Here is a 26,683-nt window from a genome sequence, read left to right as displayed (position 1 = left end):
AAGAGCATTGCCTGCTCTTCCAAAGGTCCTGAGTTCAATTCCCAGCAACCACATGGTGGCTCACAACCATCTGAAATGAGGTCTGGTGCCCTCTTCTGGCCTTCAGGCATACACGCAGAAAGAATATTGTATACATAATAAATAAATAAATATTTAAAAAAAAAAAAGAAAGTAAGCAGAGAGAAACACTGGGCCTGGCTTGAGCATTTGAAACCCGAAAGCCCACCCCAGTGACTCACTTCCTCCAACAAGACCACACCTACTCCAACAAGGTCACACCTCCTAATCCCTGTCAAGTAGCACCACTCCCTAACAGTCAACCATTCAAATACAGGAACCTATGGGGACATTCCTATTCAAACCACATTCCACTCCTTGGCCACCATAGGCTTGTAGCTATACCATAATGCAAAAACGCATTCAATCTAACTTCAAAAGTGTCCATGGTCTATCAGTCTCAACAATGTTTAAAAGTCCAAAATTCGAAGTCTCTTAACTCTAAGCCCTATTAAAACAAAATAAAATAAAATAAAGAAGCAGATCACATACTTCCAACATACAATGGCACAGAATATACATTACCATCCCAAAAGGGAGGAAAGGGAGCAATGAGGAAATACTGAACCAAAGCAAAACCAAAAGACAACAGAACAAACTCCAAACACTACACCTCCATATCTGATGTCAAAGCACTGTTTGGATCCAACTCCTTCAGCGTTGTTGATGAAAACACACTTGTCTCTCTCAGGCTGGCTCCACCCCCCATTAGCAGCTCTCCTTGGCAAGTATCCCACTACTCTGACATCTCCAGCATCTTGGGGTCTCCAAGAAAATCACCTTCACAGCTTCACTCCAAGACCTTTCTGAACCTGCATGCGTGACACCACTGACACACACCTGGCCTGGGGACCTTCCCTTATTCATAGAGGGAGATTCTATAACCCCTTACTTCTGTTCTTGACTTTAAAGCCAGAACCATGTGGCTGAATCTGCCAAGTTTTGCTGCTTGCTAGGGCTGGAACATGGCCCTCTCATTCAAATACCTTTTCACCAGCTTTCTGTTTTTAATGGTTTCCTTTCCTGCCTACCTTTGTCTATCCTGGAACTTACTCTGTAGACCAGGCTGGCCTTGAACTCAGAAACCCACCTACCTCCGCTGCCAAATTCTGGGATTAAAGATGTGTGCTGCTACACCTGGCCCTAAATATTCTTTAATTTCTTTTCACAAAATGGAAGTTCAGTTGGGTAGGTGACCCTGAGGTCACTACCCCCTTTATTCCATTTAGCATCAGGTTTTTCTTTCATCTGTTTCACCTGGCTTGAGCACTTGAAACCACAAAGCCCAGCCCCAGTGACATACTTCCTCCTACAAGACCAGACCTACTTCAACAAGGCCACACTTCCTAATACCTGTCCAGGAGGGCCACTCTCTAATGACTGAGCATTTAAATATAAAAGCCTATGCAGGCTATTCAAACCACCACAGTTAAGATAGTAAATTCAGAACCTAGCTTTCCCAATAATAATATCCATCTACTACTGTTTCCATTTATTAAAAGAATAAGTTTGTTTGTTATCACTGTGTTAATTACAGGCTCAATATATTGTTTTTAATATAAATATTCTAAAGAAATAGAACCATTCTTTCTAAAATTATAATATTAAAATGCAAATTGTGTGTCAGATCTCAGTGAATAGATCTCTACAAGCTAAAACTGGTGATCCTGGAATGTTAAAAGAAATATCTTTAAAAAAAGTGACAAGAAAGCTGGTTCTTACAAAACTTCATCAACTTTTGTCAAGTCAAAAACATTAATTTTTTTTAGGGTCAATTTTTAAAAAGGCGTGATGATGTCAAGTAATGTAAACTTAAATATGATGGACTACCATATGTTTTACTATTTGAAAGCAAAACACCTACATTTTAAGCAGGATTGATGGTGGAAGTTCTCTTTGGTGCTGTGTTTGTTTGTTTGTTTGTTTCATTTTGTCTGTTCCTAGCTAACCTGAAATTTGCTATGTAGACCAGGCTGGTCCAGAACTGACAGTTATCCGCTTACCTCTGCCTCCATGTCCTGTATTAAAGTATGGGCTACCATGCCTGCTATAATTGGTATGCTTTAATTTTTTTCCAAGCTCAACACACATACTTTTCTGTAGTGATATCTCATTTGTATTTTAATAAATAAAGCTTGCCTGAAGATCAGAGAGTAAAACAGCCACCCAGGTCAGCCTTACAGACCAGGCAGTGATGACATACATGTTACATACATGTTTAAACCCAGTAGCCACACAAGTTTGCCAGAGAAACCAGGCAGTATTGGCGCACACCTTTAATCCCAGCCCTAGAGAGAAACATAAAATGGGAGGAGACAGCTCTCGCTCTCCTTCTCATTCTTAGGACTCCTGGAGGCACGATCATCATTTTGGACTGAGGTCAAAGTAAGAGTCAATGGCTGGCTGTTTTGCTTTTCTGACCCTCAAGTTGAACCCCAATATCTGTCTCTGGGTTTTTATTAAGCGAGCTACACTTTTTCTTGCATTTAAAAATTCTAATTCAATGGTTACACAGATGGCCCTACTTAAACTAAATGGAACACAAAAAAAAAAAGTCATCAATCTAGAAAAGGAATGGATAGGGAAGGGATGGAGCTACAAGAAATGGGAGAGAGATGTAGGGAAAGAATAATCAGAATGCATTAGATGCATGAATTAAATTGCCAAAAAACAAATTTAATTTTAATTGTTCCTTTTTTAAAAAAGCATTTATTTCAGCAAAATAAAATTACCTTTCTAAATTTTCTAAAGCATCTGAAGTTGTCCCTCTGATAGAAATCTAAAGCAAAGGCAATGCAAGATTTATATCTGCTGCAGGGCATAATGGAAAAGTTCTATTAAAATCAGTAGACCATGTCAAAAGCCACTGACAAATCTGCATCTGACAAAAGTCCCTCTGCAAGTCCTTGCACTTTCCAGTCAGACAACTGGGTGTACGAATCTGCAATGGACCTCTCTCTCACCAGTCATTGTAAGGGAGGAGAACAACAATGTCATGAGTATTTCTGCCGTACTGTCTTTGACAAACACTGGAACAAGGAGCATGAACGACTTGTTCCAACTTCTGTATTTTTCTCACAATGGAGTAATATATCTATGTCACTAATTACTTACAAATTACAGAAGAGATCAGCACAAACTTTTTCTGTAAAGGGCCACAAAGTAAAGAGTGTAGACTTAAAACCCATTTGATTTCTGCCACAACTACTTCACTCTTCCTCTGTAGCATAAAATGAGACACAGACCACGGGTACACTAATGCTGACGGATGTGTCTACATAAAACGTTACTGACAAAGGTAGGCAGCAAGCCAGATCTGACCCATGGGCTATGATTTCCATTTCCTTATTTTAGGTGAAATTTTATAATCTGCTTTTCCTCAAAAGACAAGTCTTCCTCATTCAAAAAATTTTCTTTAAAAAAAATTAACACTGTTCCACAAACTTTCATGCTCAATAAGTGAACCCACAGATTTCATTTTTGAGGACAGAATCTCTTCACTCAGGAGAAATTCATGTTTACAAAAATTTAAAATCTATATATGTATATATATGTATATATATACTTAATAATACTTAATAATGCAACATTTCAACAAGAATATGAAATTACCTTCCTTTAACTTCTGAGACACTAAATTCATACAGTAAGGGACTAGATACTCACAAATTCCTACCAAACTTCTATTTGTAATGTACTAGTAAAATAATATATCAAATATTCCGTCTTCCTGGGCCATTTCATCTTTGAGAAATTACTGCAAGGTAGGAGATTCAAAATCCCTAAAATAATCCCCTCAACAGAGAATATTTCAAAACAAAAGGTATCGCTTTACCAAAAATAATACATGCACAGAAATCCATTTATGTGTGTCATCTGAAATTATTTAACTGAAGACAGGCTTGATACAGAGAAAATCAAAAACCTACTGCATGCTCAGCAAATCCCAAGCAGTCTTCTAGGTAAACTCCAGATTAACTCCTGATCTTCCTAATGACACCTTGTGAGGGTTACCACAGCTGATACCATTGTATGGAGCAGCAAACAGAGAAAGTGGGCAGTAAAGAAACATGTCCAAGGTTAGAGCTAATTACAAGTAGGACCAGGATTTAGCCCAGCTCAGGAGAATTATGCTTCAGAGCCCATGCTCTTAGCCACAAACCACACCACTATAAGAGGTAGATGTGGCTGCTTGCCATTGGGGACCCCATAGGACACACATGCAGTGCAGAACCAGGTAGGCTTCTTGCACTCCCCAACCCCGCAGCTTGTCCAAGTCCCAAGTCTGTTTGCCATGGACTGTCCCCTCCTCTTAGTCCATCTCCTGCCCTTTTGGATTCACAAGACCCCTGCCCTACTTGTTACCTAGGATCTTACAGCCCACACACATGGATTTAAACGGTAGAGAGATAGAATGTAGTGATACAAAGGGTTAAAGTGGTACAGGAAAGGTTTAACGGGGAGAGGATAGAAGGGTAGAGTACATGAATGACTATGGACAGGAATAACACTAAAAACATTTTGAAACAAACTGGAAGGAAACTTTCTACTGTACAACCTTCCTAAAATACATACATGTGCATATATAAATAATTTAAATGGAGTTAGCTTATAACAGGGCAACAATGCCCCTACTAGACCAAAGAATAACAAATAAAACGTCCAGTGTCAGTAATGGCTTACTTCTTTATAGCTGTTGGCAAGTCAAGTCCCATATAACCCCAAACATTAGAGGCTACTGCCAATGTTCTTGGTTTCCCTCCAGAACTTAATAGTAAGACCCTATTACTGAAGGTACTTGAGCCACAGAACAAAGAAAAGTCAAACTGGTACTGACCTGGAAGCTTCATCCCTCCTGACTATCTTTCATAACGCTGGAAGGTGTCACACATGCTATCAGAGAAAAGGAATCACCAATTGTGATAGTTTGAATGTAACTGGCCCCAATAAGCCCATAGGGAAGAGCAATATTAGGAGTTGTAGCTTTGTTGGAGTAGGTATGGCCTTGTTGGAGGAAGTAGATCACTCTGAGGGTGGGCTTTGAGGTCTCATATATATGCCAAAGCCACCCACCAGTGCCACAGTCCACTTGCTGTTGCCTCCAAGATGTAGGACACTCAGCTACTTCTCCAGCACCATGTCTGCCTACATGCCACCATGTCCCACCATGAACATAATGGACTGAACCTCTGAACTATAAGCAAACCACCCAAATCAAATGTTTTTCTTTTTAAGAGTTGACATGGTTATGGTGTCTCTTCACAGCAATAGAAACATCACTAAGACACCAATCTTACCCAACTGTTTACCCTCCCAGCCACAACAGTGAGGGGTCCAAAAAGACATGCCCTCTCATTAGTAACACAAATGTCATAGTAGTAACCAAACACTTTCTGCTTGGGTCTAAGGCCCAATCCTAAAGTTACAACCCAGACCAGAGCCAAGTAGTGATATCTTGTTGACCTGTTAGTTTACTGGTACTGAGAATTTAGGCACAATAATAACAATAATAATTAATAATAATAATAACAGAAGAGTAAGAAAGGATCATCAGAGAGAATACAAGGTTATATATATAATGGCTTCCAGGTAGTTCTTTTATGGGATTCCTGAATGTGCAATGAATGAGTCTCAGGCTCTTGTGCCTTCTCTTGGGCTTTGTCCTTCTGTTGACTTGTCGCCTCCAACTTCAATGTGACAGTTTTTTTTTTTTTGCTTGTATCCACTATTTTATTTTTAAAACAAATCTATGACGTTTGGAAAACTAGAATCTAAGACAAAATAAGCTCCCTTCTTTACTATTCCCCACAATTGCACAGGTGCCTTTCTGTGGGACTTCCTAGCTTCCTGGAGATGAACCAGAGTTTGATCTGGGCAGTTATGGGTGACTGTTAGGACGTTTAGGGGTTGGGTGTGCAGTAATGTGACAGTTTTTGTTTTACCTTGCTATATATATTTTGTTTTGTTATATTTTAATATTATCTCTTAGAACCCTGATCTTCTCTAATGAGAGACAGAAGGGGAGTAGATCTGGATGGGTGATCCAGATGGGAGGGGAGACAAACTGGGAGAAATAAAGAGAAAGCATAATCAGGATAAATTCTGTGAGAAAAGAATCTATTTTAAATAAAAGGGGAAAAAAAGACAGTATATGTCTTAGATATCTAAGGAGCCTGTAGTTACATGTATTTCACATGGACTGTGGTTAAAGCATCACCAGTAACTATAATTCAATTTATACATGAAAACTGTTGCAATAAGGTAAATATGCAAAAAAAAAAAACCCACCAACCAAGCATGCAGTCCAATCTTACTTTCCATGAAAACATGCTGAAGCAGGACTAATTCAAAAGAAGAGGCAGCCAATATAAAGGCAGGTAAGCTTCATAATACCAAATTTGAGCTAATATTAATTCATAATTAAAAGTATAAGAAGTTATGAAATACTCAAGATATCTCATAAGCCTATTACTTGTTATATCATACTAGGTATCTACAATGCGGCTTGCACTTCTTATATATAGTTATTTGTCAGTTTTGAAATATTCTTATATTGCAAGACTAGCTTCAAACTTCCTATGTAGCTGAGGCTAGCCTTCAACTCCTAATCCTCCTGCCTCCACCTCCCAAGTGCTGACATTACATCTATGCATCACCACTAGCATTCATAATCCCCGTTTCTAAGCAAATATACTATCTCCTACTTTTTACTGTGAAATGTGTTATGAAGGAGGAAGGCTTTGCAAGCTATAGAGTCATACATTTATAAGTATAAGATATCACTTCAATTTTTATAATATCAAATGAATTAAATAAAAAGGCATAAAAGGCTCCCAGAAGTAGAACTTTGACTATTCCTACCAATTTACTTAAACCTACAATATTTCAAAGAGTATTGATGTGGGAAGTCCTTCTGTATATTCATTGCTTTTACTGGTTAATGAATAAAGAAGCTGGCTTGGCCTGTGACAGGGCAGAGTAGAGCTGGGGGTGGGGGCATGGGGGACACGACACTAAACTGAATGCTGGGAGAAAAAAAATGGAGTGGCAAGATGCCATGTAGCCCCAGCGGAGACAGACGCAGGGGACAGAACTTTACCCAGTAATCCACAGCCACGTGATAATACACAGATTAATGGAGATGGGTCAGTTTAGGATATAAGAGCAAGCTAAAAATATACTTAAGCTATTGGCCAAACAGTATTGCAAATAATATGGTTTCTGTGTGATTATTTCAGGGCTGAGCAGCCAGAATGAACTAACAGCCTTCCTACTACAGAGTATAACTGATTCAAAATTTCAGTGTTTCCAGGTAGAAAAGAACTGATTCAAGCATGACCCATAGATCAGATCAGGCCCAGCCCACAAACTCTTACTGCTGGGTGATGGAATTGCTGTGGAACCTGGAGTGAGCAAAGAATCTTAGAACAACCTAACACTGCCCCCACAGTTTTATGATGTCCAAGAGACTGATCTATGATATGCTGGAGACATTTTAAGTTGGCAGATAACTTGGGAATCCCTGAGCTAGGTCATACGCCTCAGAATGTCTCTCATCCTTAAAAAGAAAGGGTATGACAGGTCATCTTCACCATCAAAGAATGGGCTCTGTGGCTCTCATCTGTCCTTCCCTCCCTGACAACACTTCCCTTGAAACTGAGAAATGGCAGCCACTCAGGTTTGCCCATACAGACAATTACAATATTCTGGAGAGGTATCCCTTCACTTTACTGTGCCCAAGAGTCACCAAAGGAACCCTTTATACTACAGAAGACAACTGAGCAGGTCTCTGGGGACAGTCTACGGCACTGACAGGCTGTCACATGGTGCCAGATGCTACTGTAGTATGGCTCTCATGCAGAACAAGGTGACCAAAACTTAAAGCAGAACTGTCCCAGAACATTGTGCTGTTTAAAGACAGAGAGGAAAATGGCTCTCTATACTTGGGGCCTCTACTGAGCCCTAACACTAAACCTAACTAAAGTAGGCCGTGTTTTTTAAATATTAGAAGTGTATGTTCAGTCAGTTCTGCATATGCACTAATATCAATGCAAATATTTATTCACAAGTATATTCATGAAAATATAAATTTATTCATGTAAGTATAAACAAAACGCGAAGCTCTATTGACTTTTAAGATAGTCAGACTTTTGAGTGTACCAACTCTGATTTGTGTCATGATCATTTACATATTAAGTATATCCATTATCCCACACTTAACATATATTTGACATGGTATTCCCTTCGATGATGGCAAATGAATCCCAATTTAACTCTCAACTTCTTAAAAAATACATGTAATTATATAAAGATGTATTTCTTTAAATCATCTCTGCAAAAATCTTAACAACTGCTAGAAAACTTAGTGAGTACAATTCTGGTACCGTGGGGCAGGAAAAAACAGGTAAAAATGTGTTTATCAACAAGTCCAAGGATATCTGGGTGGTGGTGGCCCACACCTTTAATCCCAGCAACTGGGAGGAGAAGGTAGGGCCAGCCTGGTCTACAGAGCGAGTTCTAGGACAGTCAAGACCACACAGAGAAAGCCTGTCTTGTAAAACTAAATAAAAAACAAAAACAAAAAAAGTCAAATGTTATTTTAGGTGGCTACTTTGCATTGACAAATTTACAAGTATGGACGGACTAATGACTACTGAAAGTTTACTATACACATACAGTCAAAATGTGTTTAAAATTTGTCCTTGAAAACCTTTAATAGGAATCAACTCTCAACCATCAAAGAAACAATATATACTTCTAAAGACCTCTGTTGAATTTGTAATTAATTATTTGAATGAAGATAAAATGATTTAAAATAAACAACCAAAGGTCAACAAAAAAATTACCAACAGCTGCTGCAGTAGCACATTCTGCTCCTTCAGCCAACAGCCTTTAAGACAGCAGCCCACTGGGGCGTGGTCTGTTATATGTTAAGAAGCAGGGGAACCAGGGTACTCTCTCTCTTGCTTCAGGCTCCTGTTCCAGCTGCTAGATTCTCTGTTTCCTGTTTGCCATGAGAGAATGTTGCTTGGTACAGTGATCTGTAAGTTCTTCCCCTCAAATAAATAACCTTTTCTATTATCCATAATTCATAACTGGTGTGGGATTGTTTTACGGCTTCATCTGATGGTTTTGGAACCCCCAGTTCTACTGCCCACCGCCAGCTCAGAGTGCGCCCAGCTTGGCACGAGCCCTCCCTCAGCAGGCCATGCATGTGCATGGAGCCAGCAGTTCATATAGAATCTCGTGCAGTGGCTTTTCTACAGATCAGCCGTAGTTCTTTTCTCTTTACACACCTCGGATTGGCTTCAAGTACCCACGCACACTACCATTTGCATCCCACCAGTGATGGAGGAAGGTCATTGGCTAATAAAGGCACTGCCCTGGCCCATTTTATTGGTTAGAGAATAGGTGGGAGGAAAAACAGAACAGGATACTGAGAGGAAGAGGAAGTGAGCTCAGAGACTCCACAGCTCTCTCGGGAGCAGACGCCTCAGAGAGAGACGCCATGCCCCCCTCCCGGGATGAAGCTCCGACCCAGGATGGACTAGGCTGGAATCTCCCCGGTAAGCGCACCTTGGGGTGCTACATACAGATGATTAGAGGTGGGCTAAATTAATATGTGAGAATTAGCCTAGAAGAGAATGGGCCAGGCAGTGTTTGGAGGAATACAGTGTCCGTGTAATTATTTCGGGGCATAAGCTAGCTGGGCAGGCAGCCGGGGTGTTGGGGACGCAGCCCCACCGCCGCCCTTATTACTTCAGATGGCGCCCACGTGGACAACTGCTTCCACATAAAGCCTGAGACAGCTTGGGAAGTAATTCTAGAACAAAATGAAAGCATTGTGCCTGGTTTCTTGGTAGCAGCAATTTCTCGGGTCTACTCTGCTTGCTAGAGGCAAGCAAGCGCCTTATCTAAGAGAGGCTTCCTGACTCAGCTTTAGCTGCAAAACCTGCAGCTCATTAAGAGGTCCTGCCACGAAACACTTAAATGATGTTGACGAAAAGCTGAACGCATGCTTTTCGGTTTTCAGCCGTAGCAGGAAAAAAGCTGCGCCGTTTAAAAATGCCGGCTTTCTGGGCTGTCCTGCCATGGCAAACTCTGACTGTTTGAGGCAGGAGGGCCGGCTACCGAGAGAGGACTTGAGTGTTGTCTGTTGTAGCTTGCTGGCTGGCAGGGACCTTGAAACGCCATAGAGGCTATAAACATGGCTACAGCCAGTACCTCAGCCATGAGGCTGGAAAGCTAAGGAATGGACTGGATCTAGCTGGCAAAGCCACGCCTTTAATCCTACCCATATTGCTCAGTAATTTTAAGGCTCGTGTGGTCAGAAAAAGAGAGATATACAGTAAAGAGAGCTTCAAAGACAAAGAAAATTTCTAAATGGTTTGAAGTGTGTTAAAAATATATGCAGACTAAAATTTAAAGTTCTTAAAGTTAAAAAAAAAAAAGGAAGAGAGTTGTTGTGTGTGGTAGCACACGCCTTTAATCCCAGTGCCTAGAAGGCAGAGACAAACAGATCTCTGTGAGTTCAAGGTGTAGTAGCAAACACCTTTAATCCCACTGCCTGAGAGGCAGAGACAGGCAGATCTCTGAGAGTTCAAAGACAGCCTGGTCTACAGAGATATTCCAGGTCAAAGATATACGCTCAAAAAGCAAAAAGTTAACCTAGGAATGTCACAGCTTAGATTCTAAAGCGCCTAGTGATTTAAAGGCGCAAATCAAAAATGCCCCTGGATAGTAAAAAATTGCAGATTCACAATAGGACAGATTCAGACCACTAAATGAGTCACACTGTGGATGAATGTACGTAGGCTTGGGAGAGAGAAGAAAAAGAATATAGAGAATAAAGTTAATGGTTTAAAAAAGTAAAAGTAAAGTCTTTAAAGAGACAGAGTACAGATAGTTAAGAGATTAAAAGAAATAAAGAAAAATAAGCCACATAAAAATGGAAAATTCACAGAGAGTCTGGATTATGTACATTGTGTTTTCTTTAAAATTTTTGACTGTGAAGGAGCTAAGTACAGAGAGACATTTCATTATATGGGCTGCCAAGTGGAACCAGAACGGATATCATGAGGGTATGATTTCAGAATTTGGATCTAAGGATATGATACTTTGGAAAAGAGATTCTTCTTTTGTTTTCACAGAGGATCAGACCTTGTGGATTGCATTTATCCCGATATGGTATGATAGACCACGCCCTCCTGAAGGGTTGGTGTGAACACCTTCAGAAAATTGCTTCGCTCAACTGCCAACTGAGATGAGACTAGCACACAGGTTATACCATGAAAGACCTAATTAACGACGCCCCCATTCAGCAGGAAGCAGTTTGGAGAGAAATAACTGCGCCCATATTCCCAAATATGGTTTATAAACGTTCTTTTACATTTAAAGGGGGATATGATATAGATATGAATAATTTGCATTAGTATAGATTTTGCTTTATTGATAGAGATTTAAGGTCAATTTTGTTATATGTATAAGTGTTTCTGATTTTGATTAAGGTATTGTGATTGTGTAGTTCATTTAAATATGTACTGTATAATTAAGAAATATAGGTTGTTAATGGATAATCATCGATAATAGTAAAGCTTGTAGTCATGTTAGTTAGATTTTCTAGATATATAGAGATATATTTTAGATAGACATTCTTCATGTCTTTCAAAGATTACAGAATAGGACATTTAATGTTTTAATAACTTAGGAATTTTCATGACAATGAGACACTCTGCTCCTGGCAGCACCAATGTACTTCAAGAGGAAGATGGGCATCGAAGAGGCACCTTATGGAGTTGGATAGCCATTTGGGCAAGAAACTGCTCTTGACTGGACTATTGCATAAACTGGACACAGAGAACCCGCAGAGAGAGGACTACTGAACTTGCCTAAGGTGAGATGATCTTTCGGGGTTCCTGATTCATGAAAGAGTCTGCGAGACATTCTGCAGGACACAACAGATAGTGAATGAATTGACTTTGAATTTTCCTGCTATATGGAAATGTCTGCTGGATACCATGGGCCTGAAGGCTGAAGATGGATGCCCCAACGGTACAAAAGAACTTTGGGTGACTGTCCAGGCAGCGAGATGTCTTTGTCATTTCTAGAGTTTGAAGTTTCTTAGTTCTTGTTTACTTAGGTAATATATCTTTCTGGAGTCTTTGATGGAGTTAAGAATAGTTAGTTATAGTTATAGTTTTCCTTAGTTATGATAAAGATTACTGTAACTTTTACTTGATAACTGTTTTTTTATATGTAATTTTGCTATGTTAAAGCCTTTTTTTTTGTTTAAACCGAAAAAGGGGAAATGATGGAGGAAGGTCATTGGCTAATAAAGGCACTGCCCTGGCCCATTTTATTGGTTAGAGAATAGGTGGGAGGAAAAACAGAACAGGATACTGAGAGGAAGAGGAAGTGAGCTCAGAGACTCCACAGCTCTCTCGGGAGCAGACGCCTCAGAGAGAGACGCCATGCCCCGCTCCCGGGATGAAGCTCCGACCCAGGATGGACTAGGCTGGAATCTCCCCGGTAAGCGCACCTTGGGGTGCTACATACAGATGATTAGAGGTGGGCTAAATTAATATGTGAGAATTAGCCTAGAAGAGAATGGGCCAGGCAGTGTTTGGAGGAATACAGTGTCCGTGTAATTATTTCGGGGCATAAGCTAGCTGGGCAGGCAGCCGGGGTGTTGGGGACGCAGCCCCACCGCCGCCCTTATTACTTCACACCAGGGCGTACTGCAGACATTTGGTACAGTGATCTGTAAGTTTTTCTCCTCAAATAAATAACCTTTTCTATTATCCATAATTCTTAACTGGTCTCCTTATATGTTAAAAAGCAGGGGGAACCAAGGCACTCTCTCTCTTGCTTCAGATGCGGGCTTCCCCCATCTGAGCCAGCTGTTCTGCAGCATTCTAACGATTTGTTTGCATTTGCCGATTCCATTGCTCGAGACATCCAGAGAGCACACAGTGTTTTATCTTTTAGCATTCTGCTCTAAAATCAGATTTCAGACAGGCCACAGGTGAATTCACATGCACCACTGAGCCCCGCTGGATTAGTTTTGCACGTGGCCTGCAACACCTACTTGCAGGTTACGGTTATTCCATCTATCCCAGCTAATTGAAACACAGGTAAGATTTAATATCTTAAATATAGAGCATAAGTTGTTAATTTTAAGGGGCAATATGTCAGACAATCTAAACATTCAAAGTTTCAATAGCCTCTTTACTTACACCTTGTGTGCGGTTTTACAAGACTTATGTGATGATGTCCCTTCTACTTCACTATTTTTGATTCTGGCGATTGATCTTGTCCTCAATATTTTTTCTTTTAAAATGGTTTGACAATAGGGCTAGGAATGAGGCATTTGTAGAAATGGTGCAGTCTTTTCAGACTGAAACCACACTTCTCAGGAAAGAGGTTGGAAATCTGAAGAAGAATATGGCCAATTTAACTAACAAAACTCAGTCAACTGAGGTACTTTTGGAAATGGTACATACTGACAGTAATGTATTTAAAGGAAGATTCAGCACTATAGAGAAGGAAACAGTTGATTTGGCACATAAAACCCAATCAATGACAGTGGGTGCTGAAACATTATTTGAGAGAATTTGCACTGCTGAACGTCTTAATCAGACTCTGACAAAGGGGTATGACAGATTGATTGATAGAATTTCTCCCCAGGAAGGTAATATGCATGCTATAAAGATTATGTCCAAGGATGAGACATTATCTCTGTCTGGACAGACTTCATACCTTGTAATCCTCAATGAGGGCACTGGACAGGAGATCCAGACATTGCAAAAGGCAGTGGTAAACAGATTTGAAAAGACTGAAGAAATTATCGAATTTGATGACCAGGAACAAAAGGTAAAAAGGCAAAATTTAACCTCATGTCAGTACGTAAAAATCTCCAGGATAGCTTCTGCAGAGTTCTACCTGCCTTTCCAGTAATAACATCAGAAAAAGTACTCCAAGTACCCTAAATTGTCAAGGAATATATATGGGAGCCCAAACGTATGACTGATCTAAAAGAAATTAAGCAAGCAATTGTATATTACAAACTACATTCGTCTTTTGTTAGGGAAATGTTCAAAATGTGGGCTTTCAGTAGCAAAGCCGTGCCTCAAGATTGGGCTCAGTTAATGTCAGCAGTCCTAGAAACTGGACCACAATTGCTTTGGAGGTGCTTATTAAAAGAGGAAGCAGGGACTTTAGAGCAACAAGGAAAAGCAAAAGGACTTGAGATTTCCATAGATCAAATTCTAGGTGAAAGACTTTACTCTGGTCCTTAGGATCAAGCTCTTTATGATGACCATAATTGTCCCTATGTACCACAGCAGCTTTAAAGGCTTGGGACAGGGTTCAAGAACCAAGAAAGAGAGTTGAATCATATCTGAGGGTTAAACAGGGTCAGAGAGAACCTTTTAGTGTCTTTTTGCAAAGACTAACTAGGGCTGTACAAATAGGGGTAACTGACCCAGAAACTAGATGTATAATAATTGAATCTTTGGCTTACGAGAATGCCAACATTGATTGCAAATGGATCCTTGGGCCTTTAAAGACCAGATCAGCACCCATGGGTTAATGGGTCTTGCATACAATGAATGTTGAGACACTTGACTATGGTACTGAAGCATGAGAAGCAACTTCCAATAGTAAGAGATGACATCAGAATACCAGATGTTTTAATTGTGGTAGAATAGGACATCTGAAAAGGGATTTTAGACAATGCATTCCTAGGAATAATGTGTCTTCTAGGAATGGCAGAAATAGGAGGATTCAGCCTCCAGGTATATGTAGGAGGTGTGGCAAAGGTCAACATTCAACCAATGAATGTAGGTCAATGACAGATAGACAAGGCAACCCGATACCATCAGGAAATGCCATGGGGGAGGCCTCTCACAGGCCCCATGATGAATGTGGTCCAGTCACTCCCAGTTACTGTAGAATACCTGTCTTGCCAGGAAAATTAAAAAATCCAATGCCTGCTCTAAAAAGCAATACTGGTCTGAATGATGGGTTAAATGTGAAGGATGAGTCAAAAACTCCAGTGGGACAGAGGAAACGTATATTTTGGCAGACTTCTATAAATAATCAAGGACCAAAGCTAAGAGTTTGTATAAATGGCATTTTTATTGAAGGTTTATCAGACACTGGTGTGGATGTAAGTATCATTACTCCAGAATCTGGGCATCTGAACTGTCCTCTTCAGGAGGTAGATGTTCAGTTCCTGGGAAATGGAACCCTATCCCAGGTAAAACAAAGCACAAGATGGGTTGAATGTATATAGGGTCAGAAGGACAAATAGGAAGACTAAGGCCATATATAGCCAACATTTCAGTGAATTTGTGGGGTCATGACCTATTGCAGCAATGGAATACCCAGATTAACATTCCTGTAGCCCCCAAAACTTATGTTTCTGAGGAAAATATTAGAAAGAATTACAGATGGCAGGCATGAGCCATTTGGGTTGTACAAGAACACAAAGCAATTGATAAACCCTCAGAGGACCCAACAGCCCTACCTTTAAAATGGTTAACTGAAAAACCAATATGGATTAAGCAGGGGCCTCTAGCTGAGGAAAAGTTGAAAGCTTTAGAACAGCTGGTACGAGAGCAACTAGATGCTTGACATATAGAAGAATCTACCAGCCCTTGGAGTTCTCCTGTATTTGTTGTTAAAAAAAATATATGGAAAATGGAGAATGGTGACAGATCTAAGGGCTATCAACAAGGTTATTCAACCTATGGGCCCTCTATAATCTGGAATTCCTCTGCCTTCTTTGTTACCAAAGGGATGGCCTCTCATAGTTGTTGATTTAAAGGATTGTTTCTTCATTATACCTTTACAAGAAAAGGATAGAGAAAAGTTTGCTTTCACAGTGCCTACTTATAATAATTCTCAGCCTACTAGATGCTATCAATGGGCCGTCCTCCCACAGCAAATGCTCAATAGCACCACCCTGTGCCAATACTTTGTCAGCCAGCCATTGGGAATACTACATACTACATAAGCAATTTCCTAGGTCGATGATCTACCATTACATGGATGACATTTTAATATCTAATTCAAATGCAGATACTTTAGAAAGGATGTTTGAAGAAGTAAAGAAAGTCTTGACTAAATGGGAATTACAAATTGCTCCTGAAAAGATTCAGAGAGGAGATTCTGTTAATTACCTAGGTTACAGAATAGGCTTGCAGAAAATTAGAACACAAAAGGCACAAATTAGGAGAGACCAGTTGTGGACTCTTAATGACTTTCAAAGATTTTGGGGAGACATTTCCAGTCTACGACCGGCTTATTGGGATAACACCTGATCTTATAATTCATTTAAACAAAACCTTAGATGGTGATAAAGACTCAAATAGTCCCAGAGAATTAACAGCTGAGGCAGAAAAGGGAATTGGCGATTGTTGAGGAGAAACTACAGGAGGCACATGTGGATAGGGTAAATCCAAATCTTAATTGTATTCTAGTCATATTGTCTTCCAGAATTTCTCCTACAGGAATTTTAATGCAGAGGGATGATATTATCTTAGAATGGATCTTTTTACCACACAAACCAAGTAAAAAATTCAAAACTTATGTGGAAAAAAGTCTCTGAATTGATTATAAAAGGTAAACTGAGACTTTGTAAATTAGCAGGCCAGCAGAGATTATAGTGCCTTTTACTGCTGATGAAATAAAAAAGTTATGGTAAGACAATGAACCCTAGCAAAAGGCTTGTGCTAATTTTTTGGATAAATTAATTAGCAAATATCCCAAAAGCAATAGACTGTCTTCAATTAGTATAGTCTTCATGGTAGAGTCTTCTGAAAATCTGCAGTTAAAATTTTTTAACTTGAATTTTATATCTAAATTATATGTGAAAAGTTGGGGCAAAATTTTAAAGAACCCTCAAGAATCTATGTCTCAAAACTGTTCTGTCTCTAATGCTAGTACGTCAATAAATAATCAGAAATCTCTTTTAAAAAATATGTCCATTTTTTGTTAGAAAAATGAATAGCTTTACAATGCACTCAGAAGTATTTTTTCCTCCCTGCCAGACTTTAAAAGCCAAATCTCACATAAAAATGCTCAAGTTTCTCAGTACTTGAGTGTAGCTTCTGAGAAGATGGATTCTCAGATCAGTGCTGTCCAACAAAGACACCAGGTCAGCTGCATACCTGACCATAAACACTCCAGTAGTCACATTAAGATCTATTGTAAAGATGTGTATGCACCTGTATCTTTATGTGGGTATGTGCATGTGAGACCAGGTGCCCTCGAGGACAGTCAAAGCATCCTCTAGAGTTGAGTAAGACAACAAGGAAGCATTTGTACACCGTCTGTAAGTACTAGGAACTGAACTCACATCCTCTGCAAGAGCCATCCCTCCAGCCCTGCTACCAGCCCCATTTTAAAGTGAATAGAAATAGAAAAAAACTAAATTGATATATTTAATACAATATATTGAAAATAGTATTTCAATATATAAACAATAAAATATTGCAAACATTACATTTTTATCCTAGAGTTTCCAAACTAGGTATATATCTTAGAGTACATCTGAACTTGGACTAGACACATTTTAAGTGTTAAATAGCTACGTGTGGACATTATAGTACACAAAAGTGTCCCCAAAGGCTTTTATATTGAAGACGTAGAACCCAATGCAGCCACATTTAAGATGAGGTCTTTGAAAAAGCAAATAGGTGATGGGGGCTCTGATCTCATCCATGCACTTATCCATGGATGAGTTCATAATCAAATGCACTATCAGAAGGTGAAAGTGGCAAAAACTGGGGTTGGTAACATGGAATAAGGGGAAGTAGGTTAGCAAAAATGCATCTTAGAAAGATATAACTTGTTTCTCTCTCCTCCCACTCCCCACTGTCAGAGTACAGTCAAATAACACTGTTGAAAGCTGGGATAAAATAAGTCTTTCTTCCTTTATTTTTCTTGGGCACTTTGACCCATCAAAGGAAATTTAACTGACAGTGGCTAATACCTACTTACTAGTTAGGAGTGCCTGCCATAACCAGCTACACTCACAGGCCTCCAAATTTTCCATCTCTAGTCTGGACTTCACTCCTGAGAACAAAATTAGTATTTCCTAACACCCAGCCAACATCTTATTTCAGATGACTCAAAGGTATCTCATAGTTCAAATATTATTTTATTTTAGTTTATGACCCAACCCCCTGCAAAATACAGTAATCATCTAATAGCCCCCAAAAATAAAATGATAACTGATTCATGTGTGTAAGCCTGAAAACTGGAACCAATTCCTTGCCACTTCCTTTGACACCCTTTGTAGCAGTTGTTGTTCCTATGGAAATAACATAAAACTTTTAATGCCCTTTTTATAAACTCTTCAAGCCCTGAAAAAGTTCTGCTTGATTCACAAATATCTCAGAAACCAATCTATATTGTACACCATCTCAGCCATCACCATCTACTCCTGTTCAGCTCCAACAACTGCAGTGCAAGGATTTCACAAACTCAGTGAGGTTACCCCTACCTTAACACCCCATCCACTGATTAAAATTCATCAATTTCTTTCCACTAATTACGAAATAAAAGTAAAATATACTGATTACAAGAAAGTGCCTGCCACCACACAATGTTCAATGATTATTTGTTGAAATGTATCTGCTTGCTTTTCCCTAGACAAAAACCAGACACAATGTTAAGACAGAATTTACAAACGATGCTTTTATATTATTACACCAGAAAGTTTTCTAGGTTCCCAAATCTGGGTTAATTGCTTTCAAATGTGTTTCAAACACTATTCTACAAGTAAAACAATAGAGCAAATCATGTTTAAATTCTGCCTATCATACAACACCAAACTCCAAAACAAAAACTGTATTTTGCACACAGGAAGCACAAATATTTACTAAGAGTACTTCAGTACATACAGTACTGTTGGGGCTACATTTCTGTATATTGATTTATTAATGTAAAGACAGCATACATCCAATACCACTATACTAAGAAGACCTATTTGATTCTACTTTAAGGCCACAAAACTGCAATACATGTCAAAGGAACCTATACACTCAGACATGAATGCACACACGTACACATTTAGTACACATGTTCCCTTGTGAGGTTACAATACATACTAAGCTGCCAGTCTTTCCCTTTCCACCCTGACTTTCCTTTCTGCTCTCTGCATCTCTGATGACTTCTTAACACATCACTTATTGTCACATATACTTTCCCATCTGCTTTCTCATTGTGCTACAGCTCCACAACTATTTCTCTAATCTTTACATCAAAAATGTTCTGTTGTTAGCAAAGTCTACTTATTGTATAAACCACACAGAAGTAAAGCTTCACCTGCCCACACACTACAGACCTTAAGAATTTTTTGACTGACAGCACTTAAATCATCAAAATGCCAATATTCTTCTTTTGTCAGAACGAGCAAACATCAGCTAGATCAAGCCGATGTGCTGTTTTTATGACTCTTGAACTGTTACTACGCAGTTTTTAGTTGATTTAGCAAATGCTGCTGTGTGGAAGAAGAAACTATTTTCAACCTGCTGAGACAGCAAATTCCTTCATGCTTGAGGCAGTCAAGCCTACAGGCAGCTCAAACTAGATTTATAGGTTAGTCACAGACACACACCCAAAAAAAACGCTGAAAACAGCACCTTAAAATTGGAACAGTCTGATAAAATGTCCAGGTTCACTATCAATAGAAGCAGCAAGAGACAACGTAACATATTTTAAGACAGAAAGTTAACAAAGGCATACCAACTTTCAATATTTTAGCTTTGCGGATAACATAAACTAAAGAAAGTTTACCAATGTTCACTAAAATAGGAATTATCTAAAAATGGAAGGTGTTTCCAAGCTAAGTATAATGGGACATGCACATGTGGTTAAATTAATCCCAGCATTTAGGAGATGGAGGTAGAGGCAGGCAGATGTCTGTGAGTTCTAAGCCAGCCTGATATACATAGCAAGTACTAGGCTAGTAGCCAGAGTTACACAGTGAGCCCTGTCTAAAAACAATAATAGCAATAAGTAGAGGAGTTTCCAATAAGTTTCCTGAATATCAAATGAAAGTGACTGGTTTCTTCCAGTGTTCTTCAGCAACTAAAAGATGTTGATTCTGATCCTTCCCAAAAGAGTACAATAAGAATATTTTCATTGGGACTGGAGCAATGGCTCATCAGTTAAGGACACTGGCTGCTCTTCCAGAGGTCCTCAGTTCAAATACCAACAACTATGTGGAGGCTCACAACCATCTCTAATGGAATCTGATGCCCTCTTCTGTCATGCAGGCATACATGCAAATAGAGCACGCATACACATAAAAACATAAATAAATAAATCTTTCTTAAAGAATATTTTTATCAAAGTGGAAATGGAAATGCATTTGATAAGCCAAGTGTCGTGGCACAAACTATTAATCCCAGCATTCAGGAGGCTGAAGCAGGTGAAGTTCAGGGAATTCAAGGCCAGCCTGATGGTCTACACAGTGAGTTCCAGTAGAACCATAGCAACATAGCAAGACTGTCTAAAAAAACAAACACCAAAAAAAAAAAATTGGAAAGAAAAAGAAAATGCATTTTACAAATTTCAGAAAGAAAAGGAAGAATGCACCTAATATGTAACCTCTTAAAAACTATAATAAGCTTTATATAGTGGTGCACATCTGTAACTGGCTATCATACCAACACTAGGGAGGCTGGAGCAAAATTTCCAGCTCAAAGTCAGCTTGAAATATACACTGAGGCCATGTGTCAAAGAAAATGAGGAGAGCAGAGGGAAGGAGGGATAAATATTGTAACAGCTGTTATGGAATAATATGGATGAATAAAAATTTCTAACATCCTTTTCATAGACTTGAAATGCAACTACTAGCATTAATATAGAGTTATCTTGATGCTACTGTGAAAGGTGCTATTGGTCCTGTTAAGAAACATGTTTTTCATTGAAGACTCAGAGCATTCATTCACCAACAGTCTCCTGCAGAATAGTGAGCCTCAGAGAAAACTGAAACCAACCAAACAAGAAAAGCACAGAAGGGGGCTGAAGAATGGCAATCACATACGCTTTATTGGGATAATTAATAAGGTTCTTAAAAATGCAAATCAAAACAACTCTGAGATTCCAGCTTACACCTGTAAAATGGCCAAGATCAAAAACACTGATGACAACTTATGCTGGAGAGGTTGTGGGGTACACTCCTGCATTGCTGGTGGGAATGCAAGCTGGCACATCCCCTTTGGATATCAGTGTGGCGATTTCTCAAAAAAATTAGGAAACAACCTTCCTCAAGACCCAGTAATACCACTTTTGGGTATATATCCAAAGGATGCTCAATTGTGCCACAAGGACACATGCTCAACTATGTTTATAGCAACATTGTTTGTCATAGCCACAACCTGGAAACAACCTAAATGCCCCTTGACCGGAAAATGGATAAGGAAAATGTGGTATGTTTACACAATGGAGTACTACCCAGCAGAAAAAAATAATGACATCTTGAATTTTGCAGGAAAATGGATGGAGCTAGAAAACATCATATTGAGTGAGGTGTAACCCAGACCCAGAAAGACAATTATCACATGTACTCACTCTTAAGTGGTTTTTAAACATAAAGCAAAGAAAACCAGCCTACAAACCACAATCCCAAAGAACCTAGACAACAATGAGGATCCTAAGAGAGACTTACACAACAGATCTAATCTACAGGGGAAGTAGAAAAAGACAAGATCTCCTGAGTAAATAGGGAGCATGGGGACCCTGGGAGAGGACTGAAGGGAGGGGAGAGGCAGGGAAGGGAGCAGAGAAAAATGTAGAGCTCAATAAAATTTATTTAAAAAAAAAAAAGGCTCTTAAGAAGCATCTGTGTGGGATAGGAAAGGAAGAGTGAGGGATTGTAAACCTCAGCAATATGACTGAAAGTTGCTCCACTCCTTTGCCTCACGGCAGGAGACACAGAAGAGTAAGACTCCCTCTGCAATCCACACCGCAATGCTTCCATTTTCACTATTTAACCTAGGGTTGCTCGCCTTCAGCACCACAGCTGATGACAGTATATGAGGTGTTTAAAGGGGAAACAAATGGGGCTATGGATGTACTTGGAACAGAAGAAGTCAGCTAGTGGCAATAGACAAAGCGAGATAACCCAAAGGAGACGTTAGCATCATTGCACTATATCTAGTTCTTTCATGCTATCAAAAAACAAAAACAAACATCGTACCCAGCTGGAAAACGTCATTCCTAATACTCCTTTACACATCTGCAACTCTAAACTGCTGAAGGAAACAAAACACACAATACAGTGCCTTGGTTTTTCAGAAATTAAGATTTATGGATGACATAATTTAAATGATCATTTCTTTGATTATGACATAACCATATCTCTCAGACTAAGCTTCTTTCCCAAAGACAAAAGAGCAAACAATTCCATTTTTAAATGTAGGGGTTAATTGTGTTTTTTGTTTGTTGGCTTGGGTTTTTTTTTTTTTTTGAGACACTCTCAGAATGAAGTGAAGGATAGGAGCACACACAATCAAAGCTAGCTTCCAATGTGTTATTTTTAATCATTTAAATGAGAAATGGTCACCACAACTCACTGCAAACAAGTACTGAATTTTCTTTTCTTTTTTTTTTTTTTTTTTTGGTTTTTTCTTTTCAAGACAGGGTTTCTCTGTGGTTTTGGAGCCTGTCCTGGAACTAGCTCTTGTAGACCAGGCTGGTCTCGAACTCACAGAGATCCTCCTGCCTCTGCCTCCCGAGTGCTGGGATGAAAGGCGTGCACCACCACCACCCGGCTCTGAATTTTCATTTGGAATATTTGACTTCTATTCTTGGTTCTGCTACTTAGAACTGAGCCAACCATTACTCTCTCTGATTTGGTTTTTCTTCACCCTCACACTGAAGGTAAATTATACAACATTAATTCTATAGGCAATATGATCTCACAAACATAGATTCCATGATTACATTCTCCTGGCAAAGGAGGAAGGAGAAAGGAAGGGGAGAGGGAGGGAGGGAGGGAGGGAGGGAGGGAGGGAGGGAGGAAGGGGGAGGGGAGGGGAGGGGAGAGCAAGCTCAGGATTCTGTGAAAAAACGCTACCTCAAAGGAATACAGCAGAGAATGATGGAATAGGCCACCCAGCCTCCTCTTCTGGCCTCAAAATGTGTGCCCACATACACACATGCATGCATATACCACAGGCACACTCGCCTCACTTGAAAAAAATAATAAAAAAAATAAAAGATTCAAAGACATAATGTGGATGAGTATTGTAAGTAGAAATAAAACAAGACACGATTAATATTGCTCCCCATACAAATATAAAGCCAAATACATCTGTGGAGTTATTTTATGCATAGAAATAAGCATCACAGAGGACTAAAATCTATTTAAGATATTCAAACCACCTTACTGCAGAGATCCCTAAAACATTTAAATCAAAGTCCATGAAACCCAATCCTCTGGGTTACAAGCCGGGAATGTGGAGTGGGTGAGGGTATAATAAATACTGCTTAGTTTATATTTTAAAGCCCAAGTTTGACTGGGATAATTCTGAACATTCGAGACTTAAAATACTCAAAAGCAACCCTGTAAGTTTCAATAATATCTTGGTCTCTGATCCCCCTGAAGATCACACTATCAGAATATGTCATTCACTACTATTTCCCTAACCTACTACTTCACATACAACTGACTGAACAGATTAGTGACAGCGTAGAAGTTTTAGCATTTCATTTTAGTACCTAAACTACTTAAGTACACGAGTCTAAAAATGTTTTGTTACTGTCCACAACTGCAGAGCAAGGGGAAATGCGGATGTCAGAAATCTAAGGAGCTGTTCAAAGCTCTTCTCTGGTCTAAACTTTTCCTCTTGGCACTCTCCTTCAAACCTTTCAGATTCTGCTTGTAGTTTAGTAAACCATCTCAAGCCTGTAATCCCAGCAGCTGGGGAGGCTGGGGCGGGATTGGGGCCAGCCTCCTTCCTGGCTTTCAGACTACCTTCTGTGAGTAGTCATTCAATTTCATTCATGCAAGCTTCGAATTAAAGGCCTAGTTCAAGCCACTTCCCTGGGGAGCACCAAGCCTTGGCACCAGCTCTGACTGGTCAACAAGGATAGGGAACTCCAGGAAACTCCTGCCAGCCTTAGCAGTCTAGGAATGGCAATAATCACTGCCTTCAGCTACTTGGCCTCTTTAGGAGGCACTGTCTCCGGAAGCACAACAGACTGATGGGAAATGAAACACAGGCTGACCTGCAATACAAATGGCAAATGCCAACATAGAATATCGCTGGAGGTTTGTAACAATCAAGCAAAACAGGAAGGGGCTCTGCCTGAGCAGTTCGGTCAGGGCCATTTTAAAGTCATCTGACTTAACAGGACCCTACAATTGACTATACATCTGAGTACTAGATAGGACAGAAAAGTAAAATACGGTTCTCTGCCCTTAAGAAGCTTTAAGAGTCCAAAGAAAACAAATTTTGAATTATCTGGGCTCCCAATAAAGTAAGAAACCTTTCTAGAAGTAGGTTATGTCATAATGAATTAAAAAGGCCAATTTGTAAATAAAGGGGTATATTACTTAAAGAGTGGGGCTCAGTGTAATGAAGAATGAGGTAAACTCCAACAGATGAAGTCTGATGTGATCCAAATTTACAATTCCATCATGAGTTCAAGGCCAGCCTGCGCTCCATAAAATGAAGACTGACCTAAGATTATTCTGCACAGCCTAGTAAAAGTCAAGAAAATGAAAGGAAGTATTTAAGTAAAAGTTAAAACTGAATAAGGTTAAAATTTTAACTTAAAATTTGTTGTATCAGTGAGGGGGGAGGGGGATAAAGAAATCTGTAATTTTATTACATAAATAAATAATAAATACATAGGACTGGACCAGACTCCTTAGGTCAACATTTATTTCAACCACTCCCTAGCCATGTCATGGGAGAAAGTTACTTAACCGTTCTTTGCCTTCATCTTCACAACAGTGAAACAGGGAATTAAAAAGTAACAAAGACTGTCGGGTCAGTAGCAAAATCATCACAGCACAGGTGTTGATTAAATCGCCCTGCTGATCAAAACTTTAAGATCAGAGTCAAATTCCCATCTTTCAGGCACTGGCCCCTCCTTCTTGGTTTTAAACCTCAAACACCTTCCTACTTCCGCGAACCAATGGGATCTAGTGTCCTTTCTCCAAAATAAGCACTTCCCTAACTATGCATCCTCAAAGCCTTTCTTCACCGTCTGTCAAAGCCCACTTCTCCAGGAAATTAACCCTCCTTCAATTCCAAAGTGCTCTGCCTGCTCTTTACAGTTTACCAACGCTGCAATAGTTTCCCTAATACTCGTTTCTCACTCAAGTGTAGTTTCAGAGAGCTGGGGCAAAAATTATCTTTCATCCTCAACCCAGAAGGTGCAAAGGCTGGAAAAGGCGACGCAGACTTAAACTGGACGTTGACAACTGGGATGGCTGCAAAGCCACAAACTGCTTCGTTTCGAATAATTTTTTAATTGCTTTCGGAGCCCCCAAAAAAATCCACGCCACGAAACGTCCTTTAAAGAACAGATCGACGCCATCCCTTTCAAGAAAAGTTCCACGGGGCACCCCCGCGCGAGTGGCCCGGCGGCGGTCACCCTCCGCTTGGCAAGTTGAGCGTGCAGCCCGGGCAGCGGCGCTGCGGTCGGCGCGGTAGTTTGAACTGAGGGCAGCGGGCCGGCTCCACGCTCCCGCCAACTTCCCGCAGGCCGCCGCCGCCTCCCGCGTCCGTCCGCCGGCCCGCAGCGATATCCTCCCGGTCAGGGGACCGCGCACTGTGCTCGGCACCCCCGGGGTCCTCCAGAGCGGCGCGCCTCGGGCATGGCCGCCGCCCGCTCCCCTCAGCCCCGAGGCCTCGCTCCCGCCGCTCCGCTCCGCTCCGGGTCGCAGGCCGCCGCCCCAGAGGGGAGCTGAGGGGGGGACTCGCCGAGCTCCGCGTGGCGCCGGGGGCGGAGCCGGCCCCCGAGGGCTCCCGAGAGGGACGGGGGCGGGTGGCGGTGTCCGCCTTCCCCGTCGCGCCCCCCGGCGTCCCCCCTCTCCCGGACCCGAGCCCACGGGCCGAGCGGCCGGCGCGACTCGGTACTTACCAACCCGCCTGGGACAACGCGGCGCCGGGCACCTCGGCCATGGTTAGCTGCTCAGGTCCGGGGATGACGGGGGTCTGAGCGGAGGGTGGGGGACAGGCCTCCTAGTGGAGAGCCAGAAAAAGAAAAAGAAGAAGAAAGAGAGGAAAAAAGAAGAAAGAAAAGAAAAAAAGAAAAAAAAAAAAACTCCTCCGGTCGACTGTGCTACTGGGCATGCTCAGTGCGACGGGCGCTTCCGCGTGCGGGTTCCGCTCGCCGCGTTTTGCGAGCGGCCGCAGGGGCCGGCCCGGGTGGCGAGCGGCGAGCGGCCAAATGCGGCCTGGGCCCGGTGGGGGGGGGGGGGGATGGGGATGGGGGGGGGATCGGACGCGGCGCCGCGGGGGACAGCGCTCGGCTGCCTGCCCCTCCGGTCGCGCTTGTCGTGCTGCTGGGTTCACTTTGTGAGTGGCACTCTTGGGAAGCGGCGCTTCACGGGGGCGGGACGCGGACCCCCACGGCCCGGGCGGCGCCTCGA

General features: G+C 40.9%; 1 protein-coding gene across 3 annotated transcripts in view; it reads right to left on the bottom strand.

The window, feature by feature from the left end:
- The window catches only part of Tdrd3 (tudor domain containing 3), a 145,417-nt gene extending 118,986 nt beyond the window's left edge, over nucleotides 1-26,431 (bottom strand). The window contains exon 1 of one of the 3 annotated variants that reach the window (XM_041670509.1): nucleotides 26,173-26,431. In XM_041670509.1, the coding sequence (XP_041526443.1) occupies nucleotides 26,173-26,213 (41 nt within the window). In that variant the 5' untranslated portion in view covers nucleotides 26,214-26,431. The remainder of the gene's footprint in view (nucleotides 1-26,172) is intronic. The other 2 variants (XM_041670494.1, XM_041670500.1) reach the window with 2 other exon arrangements.
- Nucleotides 26,432-26,683: the final 252 nt, after the last annotated feature.

This window comes from Microtus oregoni, unplaced genomic scaffold (assembly GCF_018167655.1).
Source record: "Microtus oregoni isolate MIOR12 unplaced genomic scaffold, Mior012 000001F_ref0000356, whole genome shotgun sequence".
Taxonomy (NCBI): Eukaryota; Metazoa; Chordata; class Mammalia; order Rodentia; family Cricetidae; genus Microtus; species Microtus oregoni.
This window is presented reverse-complemented; position numbering and strand designations above follow the sequence as displayed.